At 36.5% G+C, this 19,215-nt stretch overlaps 1 protein-coding gene and 1 long non-coding RNA gene across 3 annotated transcripts; both read right to left on the bottom strand.

Moving 5' to 3' along the window:
• Window positions 1-320: 320 nt before the first annotated feature.
• Window positions 321-19,055, bottom strand: kctd7 (potassium channel tetramerization domain containing 7). 2 transcript variants are annotated; one of them, XM_030154176.1, is made up of 5 exons: window positions 18,770-19,046; window positions 18,563-18,699; window positions 6,375-6,544; window positions 4,254-4,432; window positions 321-1,777 (listed from the first exon to the last, which is right to left on the bottom strand). In XM_030154176.1, exons 2-5 carry the CDS (start codon window positions 18,671-18,673, stop codon window positions 1,401-1,403), a joined length of 837 nt encoding a protein of 278 aa, XP_030010036.1. In that variant the 5' UTR covers window positions 18,674-18,699; window positions 18,770-19,046; the 3' UTR covers window positions 321-1,400. The 2 variants fall into 2 exon arrangements, with proteins under 2 accessions (XP_030010036.1, XP_030010035.1); XM_030154175.1 differs by having other exon boundaries at window positions 18,563-19,055.
• LOC115433008 (uncharacterized) lies at window positions 2,153-3,775 on the bottom strand. Its single transcript, XR_003937290.1, has 2 exons — window positions 3,363-3,775; window positions 2,153-3,233 (listed from the first exon to the last, which is right to left on the bottom strand). It is a non-coding gene; the product is annotated as an uncharacterized LOC115433008 (long non-coding RNA).
• Window positions 19,056-19,215: the final 160 nt, after the last annotated feature.

Genomic DNA, 19,215 nt, shown 5'->3' with positions numbered 1-19,215 from the left:
CTGGCATACAGGGGAAAAAAAGAACATGTAAATTCTCTGTTACAAATAAAAGACATTAATTAACAGCTTCTTAGATACTTACATAAATAATTTCAAAACAGCATTAAACCAGTTAAAATCAAAATGAGCAATGCTCTCAGGGGAGAACATTGGATCTGTCCAGCTCAATTTATCAAAAGTATTTAGCAAAACCTAAAAAAAGAAAAATGCAACTTACTATTTGGTTCTATCTTTAGTTGCTATTTGGATTCTATCATATTTCTATAAGTTTTGTTGTTTCCTACCCTTGACCCCAGAAGAGACTTGAGTGTAAACTAACCTCTTCTGTCAAAGTTTTGTGCTTTGTGTTCCCTACAACCTCATACAGTTTATTTCTTTTATACCATGTACAAAAATGTGATTCACATTGACATATAAAAGTTTTTAAAAAGTCCTTTAACTTCCTGTAAGGCTATTACTGTAAGAGTTCTTAAATGGTTTCATAATGAGTGCATTAATAAATTAGGACAACAGACAGTGGATGAAAATCATTTTGACGTCATATGAGTTTCCTGGTGATGCAATAGTAAATAAATCAGCTAATGACAAAGACTGATCGTGTGATAGTGTAACAGGTCAAATTTCTCAGGGTCTGAATACAAAACTATATTCCACACCCCAACTATACTGTGAATCAATGAGCCTGTTTATATTCACACTAATATGCCAATCATCATCTGATTTCTGGAGTTATCAGATTATTCAAGTGATCAAATAAACAGCATAATCTGATATGCTTTATCCGATAGTTAGTAATCTGATTATGAGAAATCAGATGAACGCACCTGGAATTCACCCCATACCTCCAATGTGTTAGTGCATGTATACCTGTTAATTTGATTTATTTTGGTCTTTTACATGCGTGTGTAAAAAAATAAATTGTAGAAAAGGGGAGTAATTTATTCAAACATGAGTGGAAGACAATAATAGTAAGTTTGATTTTACCATCACTATGTACATATGTACTCTGAAAGAAATCCAATAATGGACTGGAGCATCTAAACTTTTTTCGATTTCTAAAATTGCATTTCTAAAGTGCAGATAAACACCTCAGATCTGATTATCACAATTATCTGATTACTAACAGCAATCATATTCTTATGGTCATGTAAACAGGCTCAATGAGAAACAGGCTCAGACTGATTTTGCAACTTCAACCAAAACTTTGCTGTTTGTATTATGTGTGAAAGTGCTATATTTAAAAAAAAAAGCTGTATTTTGAAACAATTCCAAATATCATTAACTGCAGCAGTGGACATCAGCACAAAATTTGGCAATGTTGATACAAAATCAAGAGATTCTAGTAAAATGAGACATCCATGTATTTCCTTTTTGGTCCAGTGAGTTTGCAGTGTCTGGGTTTACCACCATGTGATCTTAAACTCATAGATGGGCCTCTTACAGTAGTAGTGATTGATCAGGTGTTTATCGCAGACACCGATGCACTGCTGTTCAGCCGATATACCGCGGTCAGCCAGGTCACTAACGATGCAGTGCAGAAGGTCATAAACATCTGCCACTGCCTCCCAAGGTCCGAAAGAAACATCTACTTCACAATGATGCTCAAAGAGCTTGGCCTCGCTGTCTGAGCGTTCAAACCTCAGAGAGTTAAACAGAGGACGTTCATATGGGGTGATCGGCATCTCTTCCTTATAGACACAGATCTTCAACTTTGCAAATCGGGCCTTTTTCTGCATAGCCCTCAGTTTGGCGATCTCCACAATACGCTCCAGATTGTCTGAAATGAAGAAAACAAACAATATTACAGACACCTTGAAGTGTTTAGTCAGACAGATGCATTTCAGAGACTCACATTTGCAATATTTTATAACAGGGATCCTCAATCTTTCAATTTACACACCATTTTCACGCCAACATGTTACAGATTCTTCAATCATCAAAAAAATATTGGATGCATTTTGTTGTCTGATCCAAATTAGGGACAAGTCTGTCTGCTGGAAATTAAATGTCTGAACGTCAATAGCACCTTAGTAAGATAATGTCAATAATTGCTTCTAACATGCATTGAACAGCTACACATTTAACTCTTCAAACATTTTTACAAGAGTTTAAAACTTTTTTTAAGAGTTTGTTGCACATGGCTTTACAATCGTGGATCAAAGTTTTGATAGAGACACAAACTTATAGTTGGCAAAAATGTGATTTATTTGCCATTGAAAGTCTTTGAATCTTAATAACTGAATCATAATTGTTCTTCAGTTTGCCTCAATGACACACAAAAAAAGTATATAAAACCCCAAAACAAAGTTTGTGTCACTGTCAAAACTTTTGGCCACAATTACAGTAAACAAACTGGAAGACATGGAGAACTTTGTTTTCCACTTAGACTTGCTGTAGTATTTTTTCCATGGATTAGACAGAGGAATAGTTTTGTCTCATTACTGTGCATTACTGGACTTCTTATCAAAATTTTCTGAATTTATTTAAAAGAAGGCACAAACCACATTAAATGAGACCACTTCCATAAACATTTTATTCCATTTAAATACATCTATAGAACCACAAGAGTAATGACAAGTAATGTTAGCTAAGTAGCATCACACGAGGTCCTGTGTATATGTGGCGTCAACATGTGTTTCTAAGAGGGTACAACTAGTGTATCAGTTCACACGTAGCACATTAGAATCCATCTTAAAAGGTGTCACATATTCACTTTTCTAGGCCAGTGTATACAATCTGTTTGTAAAATGTATGTGTTTCATTCTAGGGATGATACTATTCTATCTAGGAGTCTCTTTAGAAAATATCTTGACACGTTTCAATGCCCAACTTATCAAAAGCCCACGAGTCCCAGTTTTCCAACAGCACTTGAATGAAGCATGCATTTGTGAGTTTGTGTATTGAAACTGTGAAAATGTAACCACGCAATTGTTGCGGAATTCTACTTCCTCACCTATCAGGGCAGCTGTAGCGCGAGCAAAGAACAAGAGTTTTTTTTTAGTGTTCCAGGTTGCTCTTGTTGTGCCCAAAAGCAGCCGTATCTGTTTTTTTTTTATTTTCCTGTGGACAGTGAGGTTGGGCGGAAATAGATTCAGGCGATCTGGTGGGATAAGGGACCAAAGTTTGTGATTAAAAAGGGCAGTACATGTAATTCCCTCCAAGCACAGGCAGACACAAGTGGCTCTCTTGTAACAGGTTTATTCGAGGCTTGTCCTCCAAATCCACCGTGAAAACTAAACAATGTATAGATATGACAAAATACAGTAAACACACACAATAAGCAAACCTAAAATGATAACGTAATATATTCATAATTTAAAATTCTCTATGCAAGCATAAAACAGATATACAACATAAATTACCTCGTTGGCTGCATGCAACTTAAGAAGGAATTAAAAGTTTGTAACTTCTATCAGTGCTGAGTCCTTGGTAGCTACTGTGGCAAAGCTATAGTGAGTTACATGAGAGCAGCCCAACGGAACTTCAACTTGTTTCAAAATAAAACTAAAAACAAAACATTATAGGCTCTAAATCAGACATGGCTATGTTTGCAGCAGACATTTCACGCTCGAAGATTACACGCAGGGAATCACGATTCGCCACCTGAAACCCAGGGCTATTCCTAGCCTTTTCTCATGGAACAGTTTGATTTCTGTTCAGAAAAGTACATAAACACAAATGTTACCTGAAAAAAAGGTTAACTGATGACAGCATTCAGCTAACATTACTGTCACTACATGGAAGACGTCCACGTGGACAACCCTAAATAGAACAAATTGATACCATAACACTTCATTCAAAACAGACTGATGCTTTCGTAAGGTTGACTGTACATTAGACATAAATTATGTATACGTAAACATGCTAATGACTTATCATTCCAGCCAGCAGTTCAGTAACAGCCTGATCGCTCTATACTTACCTTAATATTTATGGACAAATTCCTTGTGGAAAAATGTGTACCCTTTATTGATTTTGTTCTATTTGGTTAAGAAATTTTTCTCACTGAACCTTGCAACATCAGTAAATGAAATATTTGGTGACTTGGTCAGGCAGGTTGTGTGTACTCTCTTATCCATTTTGTCTCACTGTATTGACGCTTGTCAGGAAGTCTTTTTCCGCAACGATTACGTATTTCCAGTTAGTGTGAAAAAGGTCTATTGCATTTCCTCATGTGCACAGTACTGTTTTTCTGTCAGTTCTAAGACTAATTATGCTAATTTCAGCGTGTGACAGGCAGACATTCTAGTTACCTTTGTAGTAGGGCAGCAGGTCAAGGAAAGCCTGACGTACTTTTTGCCCTGTTAGTGGCTGAGTGTCCTCCAGTCTGTCCAGCAGGGGGCCGATGGCATAGTACTGAGCCTCTCTGTGAACTGCCTGGACTCGGTCCCTGTGAGGAAGCTCGCCCTCTCTGAGGAAGTTCAGTATGTCCCTTTAGACAGAAGGAATTGATCAAGCACATATTATTAATTATCATGCCATGCTCACACCTCTCATTCTTACGTCACAAGAGCCCTTAACTCAGTAAGATGCATTCACAATCTTTACATCCATCCATGCAGTATTCTCCATAACTGGTGACCTACAATTAGAGACACAATCTTTGATAAGGAATACTTCACTATGTGATACAACTAATATAACAAGTCATGGTAAAACATGAACATTGTTAACCCGAACATTTTTAATTTTCAGTCTAAATGAACGATCTCAATGAACCAAAAAGCGACAAAAGAGAAAACTGTAAATGGCAATGGGAGTGATTTATATTCAGTGCAGTGATTGATTTTAGACAAAGAACGATACATCTTTCATGTCTGAGTCTCTAAAAGTTTCCAATAACACCAGTGGCTTTTAACAATTGCTTTTTGCTAGTTGCTTTTTTAATAAAGAGTCTCTAGAGGGTCAGAAAAATCAGTAAATATACCAACTAAGGGCCTGAATTACTAAAGGTTTGCACGTGTAAAAACGTGCGCAAACTTGACTGCGCACGCAAAAACACGTTGAACCTTATCTACTAACAGGATGCACCGAAGGTTGTGTCTCTCAAATGGGTAAAATAGCTTGTGCAACCCATTTAGCCTGTTTGCCTTGATGAATATGCAATATGGGCATTTCTGCCAAAGCGAGTGTCTAAGTTGTCAATCCTGACTTTTGCAGCCAGGCAGACAGACCATGGACCTGATTTACTAAGATCACAAATAACGGGTGCAAATTGCTTGCGCTAAAAAATGCGTGTGCTATTGATTTGCGTGTCACAGGTGATCAACCAAAATTGCCTGCGCAAATGACAACAGGTGCAAAGTCTTGGAGATCGCCTTAATTAAATGAGAATTTGGTTGTCATCATGGAGACAGTACGCTGTAAAAACTGCTCTGGGATATCCCAGCACTCATAAATATGAAGTTGTTCTTTTTCCACACGGAGAGGTGAATGGGTATTTCTCTGTTGTTATTTATCAGTGGTGAAGTGTGTTATTAGTGAAATAAATGCCTTCTCTCTCTATGTCGCTCTGTATGATGAATGAAAACTTTTAAGTCCGTGGATATGATAAAAAAACAAACATCCAGTTACATAGCTGGTTCAGGAGTCCAGTCACAACACCATAGACAGCACTGTTTGTGTGTGTGCATGTGTGCGTGTGTGTGTGTTGTGCAGTGCTAGAACCCGTCTCGTTTGGTCTCCCCTGTACGTGCGCGTGAGAGAGAGACACAACCTTTGGTGCATCCTGTTAGTAGATAAGCTTCAACGTGTTTTTGCGTGCGCAGTCAAGTTTGCGCACTTTTTTAAACGCGCAAACCTTTAGTAAATCAGGCCCCATGTGTTTTACTGACTGAATGAGAGAGAAATTTATTAGGTGTCATTTAGACAAAAAAATTGTGTGTTTTAGTATTTGAGTCAATTTTCAGAAGTTGCTAAAAGTTTCTAAACAAATTTAAAAAGTAGCCAAATTTGTTGCTAGGTGTTTTTTCCATAAAAGGTTGCAAGAGAAGTCTGAAGAGTTGCTAAATCTAGCATCAAAAAGTGCAAAGTTGATATCAATGATTGTAAGAGTAAAATGGTGCTGTTAATGGAACATAAACTTCATAGAAGGCAACCACTTCAGTCATGAATCTTGAAGGAAAGTCCTGCACTGTAGATGTCACCTCTAAAAGGAGGGAGTATGTGACCTTATTAGTAATTTTTCCCAAAGTTGAACCTCAACTGAAGATGAACAACATTCTGTTCAAACTTGAGGTCTCAGGAAAGCATTGTAAATAACTAATTAACTAATAATTAAACATGATCACTATGATCCTGTTTTGTTACATTAATTTGTCACTGTCATGAGATAAAGAAACATATAGTTGATGTTTCATTTCAGCATTTCTCACCCAAAATATGCTCCGTCCCGATCAATGAAGAAACGGCCATCAGAATCACGTGGGATGTAATGGCGTCCACTGAACATGGCAGCCAGCATGGTGTCTTCATATCGCCGCAGCGTGGACAGACGAGTGGTGAAGTATGTTCCGCCCACATTCAAAGAGATGACTTCTGGGAACTAGAAATTAAATAATAAGACTTAAGTCAGACTCATTTCTTTTGGTGCACTGTCTACTGCCTCACATCAAAGACTATTTTACACTCATTTCCTAACAAGCAGCCTGCAATTAGTGACACAATCTTTGATAAGGGATAATTCAGTATGTGATATAACCGTATGATATGGCCAAAAAAGATAAGATAAAAATGTTCATATCACTCATATCACTCAATGTTAATCTTAAAGTCTAATTTTGGGGCCTGAGTAGGCCTCTATGTTGAGGAAACCAGATGTCTTCAAATAGTACTAAAAAACAATAGGACATATAGACAAATATTTTATACTTTCAAATTATGGCTCTATTTTGCTTTGTACAATCGAATATTCAGTTTGTAAAATTTTGGAGAAGGCAGCCAACATAGACACCATGTTTACCATGGTATGAGAGCAGAAACCAGTGCAACATTCATACTGTAAACAGCAATGCAAGAAGTATGACTGAACACATGGCAATACTGTATATTCCAATGCTAGTACTGTTTAGTGCCAAAATTCTCTCAGTTCTTTGTTGAAATGTTGACATTTACTCAAGTTTTCCTGTTTTGCAGCATATTATTTCCCTTTTATTTTTGCGTTATACCTACTTAATCTTTTTCCCCAATTGCATGTTTCTTCAGTTACATGTGTGGCAAATAAACAAACAAACAAACCACCAAACAAACAAAACAAATAAATTTGGAGTCAGCATAATCACAATATGTATTACACCTGATCTATATATTACACCTTCCCCTCCAAGGTAAAAATAAATAGAATAAATATAATTAGTTAATGATATAACAAATCCATTTAAAAAGATGGGAGTAATTCCATTCCTTGAAGAGTAAACAGAAAAAAAGCATTAAAACACATAAACAGTAAGAACATGGGTAGTTTAAAGGCCAAACCTTGGGCAAAGCTGAATAAAAGAAAGAGGGCTCAGGGCCCATTGGGTTAATTGCAGCAGGCTTCTTATTTACCAGTGCTATAGATGAGAGAGCTTATAACGGTGGTTGGTTTTGTACCTGCTTGCTCTATAGCGTCTCCCTGAGGGTAATAACTCATATTCCGGGTGGAGGATATGGGATGGATCTTTAAAGATTCTGTGAGCATGATGAACAACTATCCATTCATATATTGATTGGAGGTACTGATAGTCTTTGTTTCCTATTACTTTCATGACATATTTTATTTATTTAACCTTTATTTAACCAGGTAAGTGAGTTGAGAACTGATTCTCATTTACCATAACGACCTGGCCGAGAGGCAGCACACAAACAGAATGAGTAGCAGCACAGGTTGCACATATGGACAGCTAATAATGATGAATGATTAATGATCACAAAATCAGCATTATAATTGACTATGCGAATATTTGTTAGTTGCAGCTCTAATATTCAGTAATATCAGACTCAGTGAACATGCAAATTCAGAAAATTATATAAGTTAAGGCAGATGACCATCCTCCAGGAGTCGGGGTCTACAAAAGGTTTCTCCCTGTTAAAAGGAAGTTTCTCCTCACCACTGTCACCAGTCATAAGTTTTTCCTCCTGGAGGATTCTGTTGGGTTTCTGTAAATTGGCTTGACAGTCTGGTTTCAACCAGCTTGATATGTAAAGTGTCATGAGATAACTTTTGTTATAATTTGGCGCTATATAAATAAAATTTGATTGATTGAAGAATAAATTTGATTGAATGAAATACACATTACAAATCTGAGGTGAATTGCAGCTCAAAAGATGTGAGAATCTTTTGGTTGCTATAACAGAGAAGGCTCCTCTATTGGGGTTATCAAAATATTGAAATATTTACAAATGATTGAAATTATCTCAGTATTACTTAACCCTTTGATGCATAACATTTCTGCAGTGGCAGTTATTCAATCTTCAATTAAAGCTACATTATTTGCAGTAATGACACCGACTCTTAATCGTTTCATTGTGTCTGATATTTGTTAGACTGACATTACTGTAAATGCTGCTGTGACACTTGAATTTTCCCAGCTGTGAGATAAATAAAATTTTATCTTATCCTGATATATTGTTTAATAAATTCAAAACATGGGATTACAAAGACATTATCTAGTTACCAACAGTTTAGAGAATACTTTGTTCACAGTTTTGGTTTTTGTAATTTTGTTTCATCACCAAAGTTGGCAGTTACATTTTACACTGAAACAGTTTTCTTAAAGCAGAAATACATTTTATGGATGTATTTATCCTTAAAAAAACAACAACAAACATTACATGTTAAATGTTGATGCATGAAATCCACTACAAGGAACAGCAGTGTATGATGCTAAAGAAATAAAATATGAAAAAAATTGTTTGTCAAAAACACCACTAGTTTATTAACAATTCATGAATGAAATGGTTAATAAATATTTTTCTCTTGCCTTTGAAAAAATTTACAGAAAAACATTACTGAAATTAAAGTGTTTTAACAGTGCCACCTGCAGACCATAAGGGTAAAGGGCAGTGAGTGAGTAGTGGAGGTGGGGGATCAGTAATGACAGGCTCCTGTTGCCCCCCATAGGACAGGATCTATTTTATTTTTTTGAATAGATCCAATGTCTTAATCAACTTTGGGGATGCTGGAGGATATCACCCTCTCCCTTGTGGAGAGGTTTCTGTAAGACCCACTTTAAAATGTGGATTTACTTTCAATTGTATGGACTTTGTCTCTGGACAGAGAAAATCTCACCCTAGAATTTCAACATACTGCTGCAAAAATAATGTGATGTCATTTATTTTATTTTACTTAAATATTTAACTTTAAATTAACCTTTCTGAATATAGTATACAGTCAGTTTTGAACCTTACCACCCTATGTGACCTTTCATAATACTTCATGCATTGTTCTGTACAGGTTAACCAGTGAAGACCCAGAGATATTTTTGTAGCAACTTCCAAATGATTTTTTCTTGAAGTTTAACCTTTTCTAAGTGATTTATTGCCAGTTATTATGATATAATCCTTTGCAGTTTTGTTATTACATCAAAACAGTGAAAACTGATGAAAAAGACTTTTTCAGCAAAATATGTCAGTAACTGAACATAAACCAAGTGTTTCCATCCACTGTCATTTATTGAACTCCATGGGTGTTTCTGGTGAGTCAGTGTTGTTGAAAGATGAGTGTTTCCATGTTCACTGCAGAGCCTCAGAACATCCAAATGGGTCATATCTGATGACCATGAAAAGACAACAAACTGTTTTTATAACTGCTATTTACCCATGCATTGCTAGGATCAGTGGATCAGCAGGTATTAAAAGTGTACTTGGACTGGTTATGCTCACGATCTTATTAATTTAATTAATTGTACTATGTGTGGTACTTAAAAGCAAGAGAGGTGGAAATTCAGTACTTTAAATGTTTTACATCAGTAGATGGTTTTGGTCAGCAGTGGATGTTTAGGTCTTACAGGTTAATGGAGCCAGGTGATAAATCACCTTTAGTTAAAAAAGAAAAATGAAGATCATCCAATTCTTCAGAAGTGAATGAAATGAACTAAAACTTTAACAAAACACTGACTGAAGTGTAATATAATGAACATTTTGAAATAAATTAACAAGCTTACAGTGGCATCATTTCTAGTTCTTCCTATTTTTTTCTACTCTTATTTTGAAGGAGCAGAACTTCTCTACAGAATGAAATGACAGCATTTGTGTCAACTTGATCAACATACAAACAAGCTAAGCAATTTTACATGCAAAAGATTTCACATTGTTTATAAACCAGCTAAATCCCCAGTTTTTTTTAAGAGAAGCTCAAACAAGTAAAAAAAAAAAAAAAAAAAAAAAAAAAAGGTTTAACTTCAAAAGTCAATAAGCTTCATCTGACAATATGGATGAAATAAAGATTTAAGACAAAAGAACTGCATATACTTTACATATTTTTTTATTTAGTAATCACAGCCACTGATCTTCAAAGAAATTACAATGATACAAAAATTCTATTGTCATTTGATCTAAAATGGTATCATGATGATCATTACTGATTATAGGGTGTCCCGAAAATAATTGTAAAGTAGGTGTTTATTAAAATGAATTTAATTTTCAAAATGTAATAGAATTTACAAACAGCATTTTATTGTTTTGTCACCGCCTGTTCTCAAACTGATGTCTGTTCTGGTCCAGACACTGCTGACAACGCGAAGCAATGGAATCGCACACATCACAAAACAATTCCCTTGGTATTTGCGTGCATTCACATTCAATGGCTACTCTCAATTCAGTGACTGTTGTAGGTCTTTTAGTGTATACTTTGTCTTTTAGGTATCCCCCATAAAAAAGTCTAGTGGTGTGAGGTCTGGTGAACTTGCCAAACAGGTGGACTGGATGGAGGGGTTTCATTGAATACCCTCTGCGTACACCAGATCTCACACCACTAGACTTTTTTTTTATGGGGATACCTAAAAGACAACCCAGGTCTTACAAGTAGTCTAAAAATAAAATCAGTCATGATGGAAAGTCTGACAAGTAGATGTCACCTCTAAAAGGAGAAAGCCTGTGGACTTTTTAGTCATTCTTTCTCTAGCAGAAGTTTAATTTTGCACAGAGATTATAAACTACCTAAACCTCTACTTTAAAAAGAGAAGTTAAAACAAGGTAAAAAGTAAGCAAATTATCTTGAGAAGACAAGAAAGAAGAGGGATGTAACCTAATATCATTTAATGGTAACTAATGAATTCAAAGCCATTCAATCTTCCTAATTCACACAAGTGTGTGTCAAATGACCTGATATTTAAAGTTCTGATCTAGTTCAATCTAGTAGTGGTAGTAGCCACAGCAAAATGTGTGTAAAAGAATCTCTGGATCATGCCTCATCATGAACCTACATCTCATCAGTCATCATCAGTCCCCTGTCTGTCTACCTCAATCTCTTTTTAGCATATATTGTGCACATAAATTAACAGACATGCTTTTGCAGGCATATCAATGCTGCCTTCATCTACACATGACAGTAGGCTGTTCAGGGGTCAGCCTTCCAGGCTTCACCACACTACAGAACTGTCAATGCATTTCAGTATACTGCATCCTCAAGTTTCTGTATTACTCCACATGACTACTTTCTCATCAGCGAATACAAGCTAACAGATAAGTCTGAACTTCCTTATATTTAGAAACTGATTACAGTCATCTATAATACGAAAGCTAAATTTTTTTCAATACCACTGTCTGTGTGACCATAAACACCACAAAAACATGTATCCTTCACTGGCTTCATTATTCAATGTAATTATAATCCCTGCATTCCAATGCATATTTGAAATTAAATATTTTCACACCTCTAGGAGGCTGACTAATATAAGTCATGCAACAGGAGGACATTCCAAGGCAAGGATTTACAGTTTTATGCTAAACTTTGGCCACCCTGCGACAAATACCATATGTGGTCATTTTGTTTAAAACTGAAAAGTTGTAAACATGGTTTCTGTAGAAGTGAAACAGAAACATAATATTACAATAGCATTGATAAAGAGCTCTTTTTAATCAGAGGTAGAACAAAAAAGTAAAAATAAAAGTATTGTGGAGGAAGTATTATGAAGTCTCTTCCTTGTGGGTACAGGTCATTTTGCAAAGTAGCAGATCTCGATAAGATTATTAGGTCTGAAATGTTGACACTTTCAAAGATTTATAGAAAATGACTCATGGGGACAATGGGCTCATCTGAGCAGTTGCGTGTGTCTAAAAATGATTTATATCAAAATGTTTTCAACTTGAAGTCCTATTTCTTCAGTGAGAAAGATGATTGAAACATGGCAGTTTGGGGTAACTGAGATCAGTTAAACAGACCAGCATCTCTGTTACGAAACCCTTCAAGTTTACACCAATACACACCGATGAAATGGTGCATCCATGCTATAGAAACAAAGCTCTGCACATACATTTAATGCCTGCTTTTCAGGCTTTTTGCAGTTAGAATTAATAATAATTTGTAGCATCTTCAAGCTAAAATAAGCACTATCCTGCAACATTATCACCCAGCTCTATTAGTACCTGCCAGTAGTGATGGCAGTGCGACACTGAAGCTTCAATATGTGTTTCAAACCCTGAATATCAAATGACTGCTTGAAAGCTTGCTTAGGTGCAAAAAAAATCATGTGATATGTGACATCCGAAGCAGCAACTGCTTCATTGCCTGAATGAATAACTTGAGTGATTCTCGGTCTGATCAGGTGATTCATTGGCACAGTCCCATTTCAATTCAAAATGTGGACCCTCATCTGTTTAAACTCGCTCAACAATTTTAATAGATGCCAGCATCATCTGTACTATGTGAGTGAGTATTTTCCAAATGTGGAGAAGTTGTGAGTAAAAAAGAAACCATCTCAATCTAAAAATAACTGAAAAATGTACACATCTCAATAAAAATCTTTGTGTTGTCCCCATCCCACATAATCACCCCCTACCCAAATCACACAAGCACACCCAACCTATGCCATATTTTCCCACTCTGTCATCAATAACACAATACACATTCACCAGTCTTTATTTGTAAATAGTATATAATATTCAGCCTTTGAGCATCAAAGAATTTTGAAATCAAACACACTTTAAACCCTAGTGACAGAAGCTTCAGAATTAAAGGTTTTTCTACAAATGTAGTTTCTTCAACACTGCGCATTGAGGTGTGTGTCAGAGGTTGAAAGTAATGAATTACATTTACTCATGGTACTGTAATTAATTAATTAATAGAATGCACAACTTATGCCACTTGTACTTGACAATGTTTTATGGGGTGGTTTGAACAAAGTTTGCACATTATACCACCTGAAAGGTCCTAATTAGTATGTGGACTTAAAGTTGATTAAAAACAACTAGTGCTGGATTGGATTTATGACTCGTCCATTTTTTACATCAAGTAATTGAAAGTAACTAAGTAACTTTTACTCAAAGTAAATATTAAATTAGGTACTTTTTCACATTTACTCAAGTAGATTTTTAAATGTGTACTTTTACTTGAGTAGAATTTAAGCAAAGTAAAGATACTTTTACTTCAACACAAATTTTCAGTATTTTTTCCACATCTGGTGTGTGTGCATGTGTACAATTAGAAGCTTCCTGTCAACTATCTAGCCTGTCTAATTTGATGGCTGCCTAGCACTTCACCAGGAAATGTCTCTGTAACGGAGGCTTCTAGTAATGAGCCCATTTTCAAAACAGTTGGTTCAAGTAGGTCAGTGCTTCACAAAAGCTTAATTTGCCCATCACAACCTGCCAGCCATTTCTTTGTAGATTTCAGGCTTTGCATGTTTAGCTTATCTCTGTCAAATGAACCCTGTGCAATTTTTGTTTACAAAAACTATTTTGTTTTTATTTTTCAGTCAAAAAAGTCAAAAACCATAATGTGAAACATTAACACTACACAGCCAAATTGTGAAACCACTCTGCCTACAAATAACCTGACCATAATGTTACAATTTAATACAACCTAAATATTCTTGGAAAAACAGTTCTGCATCAACAATCTCTCTGAACAAAATACTCCCTTACGTGTTAAAGTTAATTTTTAGCTTGGTACAAACTGATTTGCAACAAAGAGTTAAAAGCTCAGTGTCAAGAATTTTTCCACAGTAACTAAAAACAGCTGCCATGAAACTAGTGTGTGTGTGTGTGTGTGTGTGTGTGTGTGTGTGTGTGTGTGTGTGTGTGCGTAGTTCATTTCCAGCAGCACCTACAGCTGTAGGAGGTTGACCCTTCTACGTCCTCTTGTCCTCTTCTTCAGTTACATCGATGTGTTCTCCTTCAATGCTTTGGTTCTATTCACTGTGGATCCTCCTGGAACCAGCAGAAAACAGAGACAGAGGTTGTTCTTACAGGAGCTGTGGAAATTCATGGTGACCCCGAAGATCATGCAGAGATACAACCCCTGTGGTTTCTGTGAGGGCAGCAAAAGAAGTCCGTAACTCCACCACCATAGCAGCAGCAGGTGATGGATGTAAGGGGGGGTCTTTCTCTGCATGGTTTTCTGCTTGTTCCAGGAGGATCCACAGTGAACAGAAGCCAAGCAATGGAGAAGACATCTATGAAACTGAAGAAGACAAGAGGATGCAGAGGGATCAGTGTCAAACAAACACACACACACACACACACACACTCTAAATCCATTTATCCGTTTCTGTCAAACACACACATACATCACATATTCAAAGCCTGGATATTTCTATTTAAAACGCATTCATATTTCATGTTCCGTTGTGTCTCTTGAGATGCTATAGTCACACACACACCCATTTGGGTCCCCCTGGCAGTCATATGCCCCCTAAATATAACAAAAAAAATTCAAGAATGTCATGTATCAGCCTACAATGGGAAATGGTTGAAACTGGTGGAATACAGTGAAAATGTCAAATATCATTAGTTTTCTTCAAAATGAAATGTTGACATGAGAGAATGTATGATTATATAGTGTAATGGCAGTGAGAGTTAAAAAATGTATTATAATGGAAGTCAATGGGTCATTTTTGCCCACGAAAAAAAAAAAAGATGTATGCATATCTATGTTTTTGTAGAAGTTTTTGTTCGTGTACATTTTTGTCACGAAAATAACCAGAGGGTGCAAAATGCATCATGGGAGTACAAAACACATGTAAGAGTAAAAGACACTGGATTTCGAAAATATAACTAAAAAGAAAAGTTATTGCCAAAGTGCATGCCAAAAGCTGCAACACAGCCAAAACAATCACCAAATGAAAAAAAGACAAAAATGTACAAAAATGCCCAAGGAGGACCTAAGGGCTAACAATATAAACAAAGTTATTTCCCAAAAAGACCAAGAGCCAACATCAAAGACAAGATTAACCACAAATTCATCTTCAATATCTGCATTCATCTCCAATTACTGTAGAGCAGTGGTTCCTTTTTTTTGTTTTGTTTTTTTTTTAAATTTATTTATTTATTTATTTTTAGAGCAGTAGTTCCTAATGTTTTTTGAACAAAGGCCCACTAACGGCATCATGAGCCTCCTGCTGCCTTTTAACTGGAAGACAATGTCAGCTGGGATCAGCTCCAGCCTCCCCATAACCCTATACAAAATTAAGTGGTAAATATTAATAAATACATTAATTTTTGTAATATACTGCTATATTCACGTAATACAGTTTCAAGTGTCAATATTATACTCTGTTAAGGTTCCTACAGTCAGAGATTTCAGTAACCTTGTAAGTTTATCGGCAGCCTCACTTTGTGACAGATATCTAATAAACTTGGGTATGACATGTATGCAAATTGCGTGACAATAAAATCTACTGAATCTCAGACTGTAAGTAAAATACAAGAATTAAACATCATCAGCAGAAATAATATTTATTACAGTACTGTAATAAATGTAAAGAATAAAGCCAAGATCCAGATCACCTCATAACAACTGTGGTAGTTCTGTGAATGGGAAAAAAAAAAATCAATATTCAAGGGGAAGAAGAAGAATGTGGACCTGGTTGTGACTCAGAAGGAGAAGGCAGCACGAGATAACAATTTTGCAAATAAAGTTTGAGGTTAGTAGTAGTTTTTTGCCATACGCAAGATACCATTGCATTTTCTCATCTTTTGTCTGGAAGCGAACAAAATTGCACAGTGTGTATGCAGCTTTAAGTGATGACCGCTATCCCTTGTGGCTGTGTTCATCACCAGAGCATAATATTTTTTCAGGTTTTTCTTTACACTTTAAAAAAACCTGAAACTGCCTAACAGGTTTTGCAACCTAAACTGTCATTAACTGGTGCTCTGAATCACATAACTTTGAAATAATCTCTCCACAGTCAGTAAAAGCCTTCATCTAATGCATTTCTGCAGTTCTTCATACATGTGGTGGATCATTGCTGCTGTCCCCCAAAGATTGTATCCTGCAAAAATGTATTAATGCTTGAAATGTCTGAATGTCTAAATTAATACAATTAAACAAAAAAAATAAACAAACAAGTAACATTTGTGTTTGTTTCTTCCACTGAGTGAATGTTGCAGTCACCTCATTGGTCCACACAGACGCAAAAATATTAATTAAATCTGTTTCATTGCATTTATTCACTTATACCTTTTATCAATACACCAGCATTTCCACCTCTCTCCTTTTTTTTTTTCTCTCCTATTTTTATTTTTGTCATTTCTACCCCAGTTTTAAAAGTCCAAAATGAAAATGCAAGTGTGCATTTTAAACTTGTCTGTCATATTTTGAGCCCATCTCATTACTTTAGAGTGTTGCAGTGCTCAAAATCTAAATTTGCTTGAATTCACAAAAATACATTTAAGAATGGTTAGTGAAAACATTCAACATTTTTTGTACTTTTGGCAGATTTTAACTGTAGGTTAGAAAATGCCCCAAATTTCCTGGAAATGGGGTTTGAGCATAACTGACAGATAACTGTTAAATTAATGCAATTCTTTGGACAACTCAAAAGCTGTGCCCTGGATTTCTCGACGTTTCAGAGAAGTCACATCTTCGCTGTCACAGAAATAGATGTAAGAGGATTATTCTGAAGGCTATTACTCCTGTAGCCATGTTTAGATTCCTCAGCAGGCTCAGTCATCCACATGATAAACCACATGCTGCCCCTGGTTGAGGGGCTTTCTCAAGTCTCATGGACCATCTGCCAGTCAATCATAGGAACCAGGCCTCAATGGACAGATCAACTACAAAAATCACAATTCCACTAGAGAATACTGGAGGTTTCCAGCCTTTATAATTAGCCATGCCATAAACGATAGTAACCAGTTTAAAAATTCTTTGGTGCCATCATGTAAAGGTACTTAGTATTCATATCGTAATCATGAAGGTTTAAAGGCTGTGGAAATCTACATCCTTAATAGCATATATTGTTATCTGATATAGGACCTTAAATAACAGTAGACCTATATTTTAAGTAGGGCCTATCCAAAATAAGTTTTAGTCCAAAGGTGAAAATTTGTCATTAAGGTTTTTAAATTTTAAGTTAACATTGCAATTCTGGGTTTGAATTTCATGTGGTTAAGCTAAAGTTCTTACTTGAAATTAATTCAGCAACCAGGTTCCAGTCTGTAGCCCACCTACCAAATAACCCATGGTTACTAGCTGTTAGCAACTGACCCACCTATACATGCACTAATGCAATGTAACGTTATAAGTAACTGACTGATGATACGCACATGATATGTAGAGGTTTCTTAAATTTCCTATCTAATAACATGCCACACCTACACAGTCTTCATTCCACTGGAAAAAAATATTTTTTAATTATGATACTAAATTTTCACATTATATGTGTATTTTCACCACTTAACCCTCAAAGACCCAACCAGCCACTGGCAACCAAAAGCATCTACTGATTCTATAATGTTTAATAACTTCTCAACCACTAAACCTGTCAATAGCCTACAATAATTGAGGTATAATATAGTTTGCCATCTTTCATGGTCATCAGATTTGACCCATGAATGTGAAAACACTATCATCATCTAGCCAGAACATTGATTCCCTAGTAAAATCCATGGAGTTTGACAAATTACAGTGGATGGAGACACTTTTTTTTTTAAAACATACCATTTATTGATATCTTTACTGAAACAGTCACTTTTTCTTCAGTTTCCTCAGTGTTTTATGGAATAACAATCAAATTTAATCAGAATTTTAATGAACATTTACATGATCAGTAAATTAAATATAGGAAAATGCACGGTTTTCACTAAAAAAACGCAATGTACACATGACAGTATTAAAATAAATGGTGATAAATCACTTAAGAAAGGAGAGACTTGGGAGCTGCCACAAAAGCAGCACTGAGTCTTTATGGTTAACGGCATATTTACAGAGGTTTTAATGGAAAACAGCAGCTGTTAAAACTGCTAATATTGGTTGTATTCATTATTTGGCTGGACAGTAATTCCTATCATAGGAGATAAAAATATCGTCTGATTGTATGTGCTTGTTTTGTTGAGGTCTGTATGTGTTGAGGGTAAATAAAGCAGAACAGTGATAATAAGTGAAGTAAATGTACGTGACTTGTGTGTGTTCCAGCTGGCCTACCTCCTGCTCCTGGGTGTTCACTGAGGAGCGCAGAGGTTTGCTCAGAGGGAGGTTCTGTGTTGGGGAGGGAGGCTTCCGAACGTCGTCATCCGTAGAGTCCGAGCTGGACATGGCATCGCCCGGTTTTTCAGTGTCACCTGCAGCCGAGAATACCACCATCACTCTGGGTAGAGGCAGCGTCCGTCTCTCCTGGATGAACCGTCTTACCCGTGTAGTCGCGGTGGGCAGCGGGCTGAAGGACAAAGGCTGCCGCTCCCTGCTGCCGCCATCGGAACTGCCAGGACTGCTCGTGCCATTCTGCTGCATGCGCACGGTGAGCCACCCCTCGGAACGGCGGTGAGGATGAAGACCGGAGCTACGGCGCGCGACTGGTAAAAACAATAACAAAGACGAAACAGGAGGTGGGGGCTCAAGCAGCTATGGAGACACACTCCGCCTATAACCGGAACGAAACGGAAGTAGGGGAACGTTCTCTTCAAAATAAAACCAATGCTCCGCTACGTACAAAGATGGCGCAACGTACGCACAGTGTTTGACGCACGCATCACAATGAAACGAAACGCTTCACTTCCTGTGGCCTAAGTGGGCGTGGTCCAAGGGTTTGGGAACGTTCTGTGTATGAATGAAACAGCTTAATCAGGTATAGTAATACA

This window comes from Sphaeramia orbicularis, chromosome 14 (genome assembly GCF_902148855.1).
Source record: "Sphaeramia orbicularis chromosome 14, fSphaOr1.1, whole genome shotgun sequence".
Taxonomy (NCBI): domain Eukaryota; kingdom Metazoa; phylum Chordata; class Actinopteri; order Kurtiformes; family Apogonidae; genus Sphaeramia; species Sphaeramia orbicularis.
Note: the sequence above shows the minus strand (reverse complement) of the source record. Positions and strands in the feature narration are given on the sequence as shown.